The 10,706-nt window shown below is 61.5% G+C and overlaps 1 protein-coding gene across 5 annotated transcripts in view; it reads right to left on the reverse strand.

Annotated features, from left to right (window-relative positions):
• The window catches only part of CACNA1H (calcium voltage-gated channel subunit alpha1 H), a 53,769-nt gene extending 44,334 nt beyond the window's left edge, over nucleotides 1–9,435 (reverse strand). For 3 of the 5 annotated variants that reach the window (XM_081300009.1, XM_081300008.1, XM_081300007.1), the window contains exons 1-2: nucleotides 9,137–9,434; nucleotides 8,528–8,844 (exon numbers count right to left, since the gene is read on the reverse strand). In XM_081300009.1, coding sequence (XP_081156135.1) covers nucleotides 8,528–8,826 — 299 coding nt within the window. In that variant the 5' untranslated portion in view covers nucleotides 8,827–8,844; nucleotides 9,137–9,434. Of the gene's footprint in view, nucleotides 1–8,527; nucleotides 8,845–9,136 lie in introns of all 5 variants that reach the window. The other 2 variants (XM_081300010.1, XM_081300011.1) reach the window with 2 other exon arrangements.
• Between the last annotated feature and the right edge of the window lie 1,271 nt (nucleotides 9,436–10,706).

Raw genomic sequence — 10,706 nt, forward strand, 5'->3', positions numbered from 1 at the left:
CCTCTTGCCACCTCACCCCAGGTGTCAGCAGGACAGCCAGATGGGCCTCTGACCAGGCAGGAAACACTGGCTGCTGTAGCCTCCCCTCACTGGGCACTCAGAATGACCAATTTCACGGTGATCGCCCTCTCCCCGGGTGGCCCTGTCCTCGTCTCAGAGCCTGAGGCAGCACATCTAATCTAATCACGACTTACCCCAGAGGACTGGCTCCCGTTATTGAATTCAATTGCCTCTGGCTGAACCTCCTTCGGGAGGTGGGGCATGCCCATGCTGGGAAGGGGCTCACGCAGGGCTCCCTATGCTCACAGCCTCCCTGGGCGGGCACAGAGTAGGGGTCAGCGTACGAGACAGCTGTGACCAAGCACTGTGGGCTGGGGGCTTCACACAACAGAACTCACTCACACAGGCCTGCAGGGCCAGAGTCCACAGTCCAGGCTCCTCCTGAGCCGGCCCTGGCCTCTCCAGCCCTGGTGTCAGCACCGTCCTTGGTGTGCCTTGGCCTGTGGCTGCACTGCCTGGTCTCTGCTTCTGTTGTCAACGCTGTCCTGACTCTTCTTATGAGGACACCTGTCATCGTATCTGGGGCCACCGTGACCCAGCATGTCCTCAGCTTAACATCTGCAAAGACCCCATTTGCAAATGAAGTCACATTCTGAGATCCTGGATGGTCACAGATTTTGAAGGAGACAAGTGTTCAGTCTGGCACAGCAACCTACGTGTGTGGCCACATGTGGGAGATGTGCTGTCCACCCTCTGCACAGCCACAGGCCCATTTCACAGGTATAAAAATGAAGGCCAGAGGCAACCTGTTCACAAAGGTACTGTAGCATCTAGGCAGTGACCCAAGAGGCTCCAGCCCCTTGGTACAATGGGACCCCAGGGGGAGACCCAGGGCCACTTCTGCCCCTCAGGGAACACAGGTCTGGTTATATCCTAGGCCCTGCGCCTTTTGGAGAATGTCCTCTGAGCTGAGGCCCTGGCCCCTGGCCTCATCTCTGACACTGAGCCTGGTGGTGCCCCCCCATGCAGACCAGGCAAAAAACCCCAGGAGGCCCAGATGCTACTCAAGGCTGGGGTCTGTGTCCCATCAGCCAGTCCCTGTGGCCAGCCACTGCACTGGCCACGTCAGCAGGACCAGCCCTACCACCATTCCCCTGGACTGCATCTGGTCCCTGTGGCTTCTGATGCCAGGCCCCCCTCTATCAATGATCAAGAAAGACGCTGAGGGCTGGGGAGGTGGCTCAAGTGGTAGCACGCTCGCCTGGCATCGTGTGGCCCAGGTTCGATCCTCAGCGCCACATACAAAGATGTTGTGTCCGCCAAAAACTAAAAAAATAAATAATATTAAATCTCTCTCTCTCTTAAAAAAAAAAAGAAAGACGCTGAGGTGACGTGGTAGGAACCAAGGCTCCTATGTCACTGCCACACAGGCAGGCTGGAGGGAATTGCTGGTCACCTTCCTGCAGCCAGAGACTCAGGATCCCTGGAGGCCCAGCCCTGCAAAGTGGACTCACTGACTTCTGGAGGCACTAAAAGCCACTATCCCCTGGTGAGCATCAGGTGTCCCTCAGGGTCCTCACAAGTGAACTGACCTCCTCAGTAGGGACCCCACCCAGGCACAGGTGCAAGGGAGAGGAGAAAGGGTCAGAAAAAGGGCAGGAGCAGTGAGCAGAGGCCAGCACTCGGATGGGGGCCTCTGCAGCCCAATGTGACCACTCCCTTCCCAGGCTACTGTCCCCACTGCACCAGCACTCTACTTCGTCTGGAGCCCAGCGGGAGGGTGGAGGAGTGAAGCTGGCACAACCCAGAAGGAAGAGGACAGAGTGACCAGGCAAGTCACCATACCTGCCAAGTACAGCCCCATGTGGTGCCAGGGGTCAGGCACAGTGTGGCACAGCATTCATGCAAGGCCAGGCACAGGGCTGTGCCCACCAGCAGGAACAGCCTGGGGGTTCGGCCTGGTTCCTGGCCACCCTGCCCTTACCAGAGGCTCAACCAGTGCTGGGTTGGCATCCATGCCCTGCTGTGCCGGATGGCTATAGATCCCCATGAGAACTCAGACCTACCCCTGCATGGCCACCCAAACACAAGGGACAGCCCTGGCCTGGGTCTCCACCCAGGAGTGGGACTGGCATAGGGCCAGGCATGCTGAAAGGGAGCCCACACCCCTGAGGGCAACCCCCAACTTACAGGGGCACAGGGGGCTGCAGCCCAGCTCCCACCCCCAGCAAAAACTGGGCTGGGGCTGTTCAGCATCACACTTGCGAAGGGGTGCCCAGGGGCCCCTGGCAGCCAAGATGGACATTATGCTGGCCCACAGAGCATGGGGCAAGACCCACAGCAGGGCCCACTGACCCTGCAGGCACCGAGGTGGCAGTGAGGTTAGTGGCCTGGCACCCCCATACAGAGTGCTCTGATTCAGCACATTCATCAACTGTCCTCACTAATCAACCCTCTGGGCTCTGACAGCTCTTCCAGCATTCCGCATCCTGCCAGCAGTACCCCGTCCCCCCACCGCAGAGACTGTAAGGGCCAGGGAGGCCTGGGACACCAGCCTTGGGGCACTACACCCCTCAAGTCTGTTCCACGAGGCCTTCCTGAGCAGAAGAGTGGCTGCTCGCAGGCCCATCTGTTGCCCCGGGGCAGACAGAGCACTCCAGGGACCATGCCTGAACCTACTGCCAACTATTGAGCCAGGCAGGGGGCCGAGAGCCAGCCAGGCTCCTTTCTTCTGTGTCCCTGCACCCTGGACTGCATCTTGTCTGGGCTCACGTCTCACCAAGGGCCTGGGGCGGTCAGCCGACTTCACTGTTGCTGCCCAGGATGGGCAGTCAGTCTTTAGTCTCTGTCTGGAAATGCAACCTGAGCTGCAGGGCCTTGAGTAGCTCCAACTGGTGGCCAAATTAACCTTCGAGGGGCGGAGAGCACGTCATACCCACTGGCCTGGAGGAGGAGTGCTGTTCCAGTAGGACCAAGAGCCCCGTGGGCGGCTCAGCACAGCCAGGGCTGATTTCTGACACACAGAGGTAACGAGTCGTGCCCGACCTTGACTGCTCAGTGCCAAGGTTTAGATGTGGTGGGCGCCCGGCGGGGCTGCTTTGGATTCAAGTCAGAGTGTTTGACAGGCTGGTCTACCCCCGCATTCCTTCACATCCTGACCCTGACGCAGGTCTTGGGCCAGCTCCAGAGCCCAACCCAGCCCGCTGCGCGGGGGAGCACCCAGACCACCCTAAGCGCTCTGCTGGGCCAGGAGGAGCCCTCAGCCTGCCACAGTCAGGCCCCCAGCTGGGCGGAGCTTGGGCACTACACTGGGTCTGCTGGCTCAAGGCCAGCACCACCACATCTGTTTGGCCTCAAGGGTGGGGGGCACCAGTGCCTTCCCACCTCCCAGCCTTTGCCCAGTGGTGCCTCCAGCTGCCTTCCATCTATGCCTCTCCTTAATAAGCCTAGGTCCAACACTGTCCCTCCCCTGAAGACTGGCCCCTGACTTGCTATTCACAGCACCAGAGCTCAGAGGGCAGGCTCCAAGTCCAGGCCATCTGCCTGTGGTGCCCACCTGCCTCGAAAGCTTTTGGCCATCCCCCATCTGTCTCAGCTCTGCCAGGTTCCTCACACAGGCCCAGTGTCTGCCAGTGGACAGAATCTCCCCAGGCCCCCATCCCCACTGGCCTCGTCTCTGATCCATCCTGCTCTCCAAGGGCCCCCACCCGCCATGAATAAGAAGACCACAGATCTGGGTGGGTGCTGTGGGGAATCATGGGGGCTTGGCCAGGAGACCGCTGTTGGATGGAGTCACCAAAACCCAGTGCTCACAGGAACCCTCCCCACCACTCCATGTTCCTCACAGACACACAAGGGCCTCTCAGGGAACAATGGGAGAGGCACATGGGGGTCCGGGGAGTGGGCTGCCACTGTCCCAGTGTGGCCGACAGTCAGGCTCCAGGACTCTGTCCTTCCTGACACCAGCAGAAAGGGGCTGCCGATTCCACAGTGCCAGGGGTGATTGGCAGCAGGCAGGAACAAGGCCAGGGAGAGCCACCAGTGCTACCAGAGGTGAGACCTGGGGCACCTGCACAAGGTGCCCAGCAGCACAGGCTGGGAGCTGCAGCCAGGAGGGCAAGAATGGCCAGTCCACCTCACAGCCCACATAGCAGGTGCACGTCTTTCAGCAGATCTCTCCCAAATGCACCAAGGATGCACCTGCCACCCAGAGTCCTAGAGGAGGATGGTCCCTACCAGCGCCTGGCCTGCTGTGGGCTCCAGCTTCATCGCGCCATCCTCCCTGATGGGTGCTAAGCTTCATCGCGCCATCCTCCCTGATGGGTGCTAAGGACCAAGTATGATGTGGCAGTCTCACTTGCAGGACTCACTGGGCTTTGCTGCCATCATGCCCATCATGGTGAGGGAACGTCATGCAGGATGTGGTGAATGACTCTCGGAGAAAAAGTCTAGGGGACCCCTGCCTGGGAGACGCCCACCTGGAGCCTCCTCCAATAGTCTTAGGAGGGGTGGACCACCAGCTCCCCACGGGGTCCCCACACGCTGTCTGCCCTGCTTGCCTTTCACCCCAGCATCCACCTCCCTTGCAGTCCACCTCCTTGTTTCCTGTGGAGGGTGGGCCACCTTCTCCCACCCCAAGATGAGCCCCAGGTGGGAACATGTCCTGAAGACCCAGGCATGGTCCATGCCCAATATGAACCGACACTCCCCAGGCTCCATTTAGCTCTACAAGGCCAGTGGCATTGATTGTGCTCAGGTGTGTGGCCTCTCCTGAGAGAGCCCTGGCATGTGCCAGGGTCCATAGAGAGGCCTGTCCCTCAGCATGGAGGGCCCAGGGCCCTTGGCAAACAGGAGCAGTGCAGACACCAGACCCCCTCTGGTTTCATATCCCACACTTGTGGGATATGAAACCAGAGGTGGCCATCCACTGGGATGGAAGCCGTGCCCAGCCCATAGGATGTGAGGGCAGATGTGAGAAGTTGCCCTGCAGGGCCAATTTGAAAATCTAGGGAATCAGAGGCCAGAATGAGGTGCCCGGGATGGGGAAAGGGCTCTGGGAAGGAGCAACCCCTGGGCCTGGGACCCAGGAACACATGAAAGAGACTTGTGAAGGACAGGCAAGGTTCCAGAAGCAGAGCCCACCCTCCCGGGCATCCCTGCTCAGAGCTCAAGCCCAGGGGTCTTGGATAGCTCCAGGTCCCCAGGGCCTGCAACTTCCAGTGACCAAAGAAGCCCCAAGAGGCAGTGTGGATGTCCTGACACAGTACAGTTCTGAGCTCAGACAGCAGAGGACAGGACAGGGACAAGCTTTCTCCAGACCAGTTCTGCATGTCCTCAATGGGGACACTCACACGACCACAAGTCTGCCCGAGCCCCTGGCAGTCACTGAGGAGCAACAGGGCCAAAAGCATGGATTTTTAAAAAGATGTTGTAACAACTTAAGGCCATCCAGCCAAGGACATGCCAACACAAGGGCTTCTGAGCCAGGCTAGGCTCGACCTAGCTCTGCCCTTTAGCTGCCAATGACCTTGGGGTGTCCTTCAGACCCTCAGAGCCCAGTGACAAGGGCATTTGGTGCCTAGCCCTGGGGGTTCCTCCTAAAGACCTGGCCAGCCCCCTACCCCAAGTGCCCACTGGCCACCTCAAGCCCTGCACACCAGCAGTCCACCTCCCTTGCTCACACAGTTCCCCTTCCCAGCCTCTACGCAACCCTGGGAGGCCCCGTCTGCCAGGAACCAGGATACCAGCAGCTGCCAGGCAGGCGGGCTGGAAGTCAGGAGCCCGGGGGAGCCGGGGCAGAACATAACCCAGCTGAGCAGGCTACAACACACGGGTCCCACCCACCTTCATCTATAAATAAGCCGTGTAGGAGAAACAGTGCTCACCCAGAAGTTCCAGCACGGTTGTATTTTTAAAGAGCAAAATAAATCAATAAGGACAAGAACTGTCCTCGAAGGCTCCTCTGCCATGGACGGCAGCCACCTTCAAGGTGAGACAAGAACACACATGTTTGTGCTGGGCTCATCTATCTGGGGGTTCTGGAAAGGTCCGGGACTGAGAAAGTCCTTTCATGCATTTTAATAGCCAATCAAAGCCCAGCTTAGGTTAGCGGGCATCCGCTAGGAGCGCCAGCCAGGGAGCTGCAGGCTGCTTCACGGAGTGTGGGTTCCTGAGCAAATCGGATTACCTCCGACTCCGAGTTTACCCTCCACAAGAAGGACTAAGGGTCCTACCAACACCAGGTCCACCTGCAGGGAATCCCAGGCCCCTCCAGCAACTAATTCTCTCCAGTTACTTGGCCACACCAACTGCCCATGGCTACCCCTGCCTCTTACAAAATCACCCTCTCCCAACTCCCAGGAATCTCAAGAGCCATGGAAAGCCTCGGCCCACATGGGCTTCCCCAAGTAAGCTGATACCCCACCTGTCCAGGCATGCTGGCTTATTTTAGGACCTCACTAAAGCCTGGATGCACATCCTTATGCAGGGGCCTGGCATCTGCTGGAGGTCACACCAGTCCCCATGTGGCTGGGGCCCCCATAACCCCCACCCCAAAGTGCAGAGCTCCCAGGGGACCCAGAGTAGAACAGTCCTGGGAGCTGGGTTCCTCTTGTGACACCCCTTGGGCCGCAGATACTCTGCATCACCAGTGTTCAGGGTGAGAGAGTCAAACTGCTTCTAGGTACCCACAGCAAGGAGAGTGAGTGGCACAGCAACTCCAAGCCAGCGATGCTACCAGAGGACAGGTTGGCTCTCTCCCCCAGCTGAGCTCCCTGGCACCTTCCAGCCCTCTCCAGAAGGCCAGCAAAGCCCAAGTCCCTCTTGGGGCCATAAGGGCATCCTCCTCCTCAGGCCAGGAAGGGGCCCAGGCACAGGACCCCTGAGGCACTGCCAGCCCCACAACCCTCGGCCCTTGAGGGCACACTCTACCTGCACGAGCACCCCAACCCCACCTTCTCTGCACACAACAATCAACTAGAAGCAAACAACCTCCCTAGAAGTCCTCAGGGACACAACCAGCCCAGAATCAGTGTCAGTGTCAGTGTCAGGTTCAAGACACTCAACTGCAAGGGGACAGGGCGGCCAGGCCCAAGGCCCTCTTCCCCTAGCTGGTTGGCACATGCCTGGGAATGATGAACATGGTCGTTGTTCTGGGGCCTGCCAGCACTACCTTGTTGCCCACTGCCACACCCAGCTATGCCACCTTCCTGCCTCATCACCTTTGATCTGGGTTCTGTAGTGTCGAAAGACCTACAGCCACCCTGTAAGGTCTGTCCCACTCCAGCACAGAGATCGGACACCCATCCACCACCTCTACTACATAAGAAGACAAAGGCAGTGCACAGCCTCTGAGGCAGGCCCAGGCTGAGGCCACAGCCTGCTGTCTCTACCACCACAAGAGTCTCCTTTATAAGCAGAAATGAACCCGACTCACCAGTGTTTGGATTTGACAAAAGAAACACCGGTTTTATTACTTTTTTTGGTACAAATTTCTCTTTTGTATTTAATATTTATATAGTTAAACACACAAGGTAGGGAAACATACACACACATTGCTCATCTTGCCTCTGTCTCCTTGACTCTGACGGAGAAAGTTTATGAGCACCCTGTCAACCCTCCCTCAAGGCAGGCCACCGACCTGCAGCCAGTGGCAGGAAGGAGGAGCATCCACTGCCAGCCACCCTGGGGACCAGCTCCACAGGCGCCTGAGGAGAATCAGGCAGCACCAGGCATAGAGCAACGCTCTTTTTAGAGCCGGCCCTTAAAGGCCACCAGCTGGGGGCCCCCAGACCTCCATCTGCATCCCAGGAATTGCCTCTGGCCCATTTCAACTCTGTTCTGGAACCTTCCTTTAAAGCCTGTGTCCGTGTCACTTCTTGGGCCAGAGAAGGAACTAGGGAGTAGGGGTTCCCAGTGCGCAGTGCTAGTTGCTTCCCTGCCCCCAACCCCAGCTGCGCATGACTTAAATCAGCCCCGGCACCGGCACCGAGTTCAGCCTGGAAAATCGAGTTCTCAAACCAACGTCACCGCCTCTCTACGCGGAGAACGGGCTACAAGCCCTGCACCGTGCACAGCCCCCACAGGTCTCTTGCGCTTAGAAGCGCACAAGATGCAGGTGGAAAACTTTGCTTCCTTACTCCATCCCCTGTGGACTCCCCCTCCCCAAGGAGGTTCCCGCCTCAGACCGGAAGTTCAGAAAGCCTAGAAGAGGGATTCCCGTTCTTGCCTCCATCAGTGGGGCACCGGAGTTGCAACCTCTCCTCCGAGAGCCGCCCCTTCTTACACCCTCTCCTGTTCTGTTCTGACTTGGCTCTGAATCCTGATACCCCATGCGATCGTTAGAGGCGTCCCCACACCCACCCCACACACTGCCATCTCTTTCCGAAGAGCGCTGCTCTCGTGCCCCTGCCCTGCGCCCCCACGCGCCAGGCCCGCACCAGGTCCAACGAGCCAGGGCGCACGAGAGCGAACTCGGAAAGGGTCCCGCGTCCCAGACCCCCGTGCCCCACCGGCCCGGGAAGGATATGGGTTACAGACCAGTCGGAGGCACCAGCTGCGCGGCCGCGTGGTCTGCCCGAGGCAGAAGAAGACGGTCGCCGCCAGCGCCGGGTACGGGACAGGCTGCTCTTCGTCGGCGCCCAGCTCTGCGCCGCGCTCGGCTGCCGGGCTTTCGGGGGGAGAGGCGACCGGCCTGGACCCCCGCTCCGCCTCGCGTCCCGGCGCCCCAGGACTCTCCGGGGACGTCCCTACCGCCGCTGCAGGGCTCGGGGGCGGCGCGCCCAGGGGTACCCGGACCTCGTCCGCGGCCAGCGCGCCCTCGGTCATGGTGGCGGCGGGCAGCACCTGCGGAGGGAGGGCAGGCGGTGACCCGGGCCCCGTAAAGACGCCCCAGCCCCGCCTCGGGCGGAGCGGAGCTGCGGGAACAGCCGCGGCCGCCGGGATGTCTTTGTCTTTCCTTATTAGAGACAAATGCGCCCCCCGCCCTCGTCCGCCCCCGCCCTCCCGCGAGGACTGGCGGCCCCACCCCCATCGCCCGGGCGAAGGGCGGCTAGTGCCCAAAGGGCTCCGCGCCCAAGGCGCCCAAGTTGAGAGGGTCCCAGGCGCGCAGTAAGAGCGCTTCCCCACCGCGTCTCACCTCGCTCCAGAGGCCGGCGGCGTCCCCGCGGGCATCGCCCGGGAGGCGCGGTCACCGCGGACCCAGCCCGGCTCCCGCCCGCGGCCCGCGCCGCCGCCCTGACCCGCACCCCCGGCCCACCCGGCGCCGGCTCCGGCTCCCGCTCGCCCGGTGGTGGCGACGGCGGCGACCCGGCGCGGAGGGCCGCTGGGTGCACGGCGGGGTGGGCGCGGGCCGGGGGTGCGGCCGGGCCGGTGAAGCGGCGAGCGAGCCCCGAGCCCGTCCGCGCTCAGCGCAGGAAACTTCGGAGTGAGCAGCAGGCGGGGGGGGGGGCGGGGCGGGCGGGGGCAGCCGCGGGGCGGGGCCAGCGCGGCCGGGGCGGGCTGAGGGCGGTGCCGAGGCGGGTAGGGGGCGCCCAGCGGGTACTGGGCGGGGACGCCAGGAGGGCCAGCCCTGCCCCCACCCGGGACGCCCTCCCGCCGACATACCCCCACCACGCCACGGCCTCAGTCGCCCGCCCCAGGTCGCGGAGGCTGGTAGACCCCCCCCTCGCCCCCCAGCGGTCCCCCACCCTCCGGCTTCGGGTCACGCGCAGCACCAGGGGGCGCTCGCGGGGAGGCTCGGACGGGGGGCGGGCCGGGAACATCGCCAACGTCCTTCCCCGCCCCCCACTGCAGGGGCGCGGAGGCGGTGCCCCCCTACCACGCCTCGCGCACCGCCCCTTCCCCTACTGCTAGGGTCGGCAGAGGGGGCGGGGCCCGGCAGGCGTGGGGAGGTGCGCGGTGGCCGTGACCGCGCGATGTATGCCCCTCCCCCGCCGCGTGTGTCCCGGGTGTGCCCGAGAGAGTGTGTTGGCGCGCGTGGGCGTCGTGGGGCTTGACCCACTGCCAAGTGTCCATGGGGGCGCCTGGGATGCTCTATTCCTACCCCCCACACGCATGCACCAGCAGTTTCCGCAAACTTGCCCTGTATCCATCCCCCTCCCGCGTGGGGACTGAGGCACTCCAGTGGTCTCGCAAAAGGAATGCATGAAGAGCAGGGCTTCCTGGGATACCCCCTCCAGGGCCAATCCAGCAAGTCCCCCATCAGGCCCAATAAAGGCCCTCTCTCTGCTCCAGGCCCCTGGGTGCATTACTGGGTGGGGAAGAGGTGGCCTCTAAAGATGCCAGGGATAGCAAGACCCATGTGGGTGGGGGAACATCGACAGAAGGGCTGATGATACTCAGACTCCTGACTCCCCACCTCAGGTACCCCAGTCCTGGCCGAGGCTCTGAAGGATTCTTTGCTTCCACAGGAAGGCCAGTACCTGGGTCATGAAACCTAAGCTCCCACGTGTGAGTTCCCTCACATTCCAGCCAAAGAGGGACTCCTTTGCTTTTTCTGCAGCTCACCCCCAGGCCTGATACTGGAAGACTCCCCTTCTTCTCCAAAGATTGGGGTTCCAGGCTGCCCCTGCTGGTGTGGGTGGAAGGCCAGGGCCCATCCTGGGACCCCAGACTTGGAAAGGCCCTGGCAGGCCCTGTGGCATGTCATTTGCTGAGTGAGCTGCAGAGAAGTGGATTTCCAGCAGGTACTGCTGTGCAGTAACAGC

The sequence above is a fragment of the Spermophilus citellus genome, assembly GCF_964194105.1.
Source record: "Spermophilus citellus genome assembly, chromosome: 6".
Taxonomy (NCBI): Eukaryota; Metazoa; Chordata; class Mammalia; order Rodentia; family Sciuridae; genus Spermophilus; species Spermophilus citellus.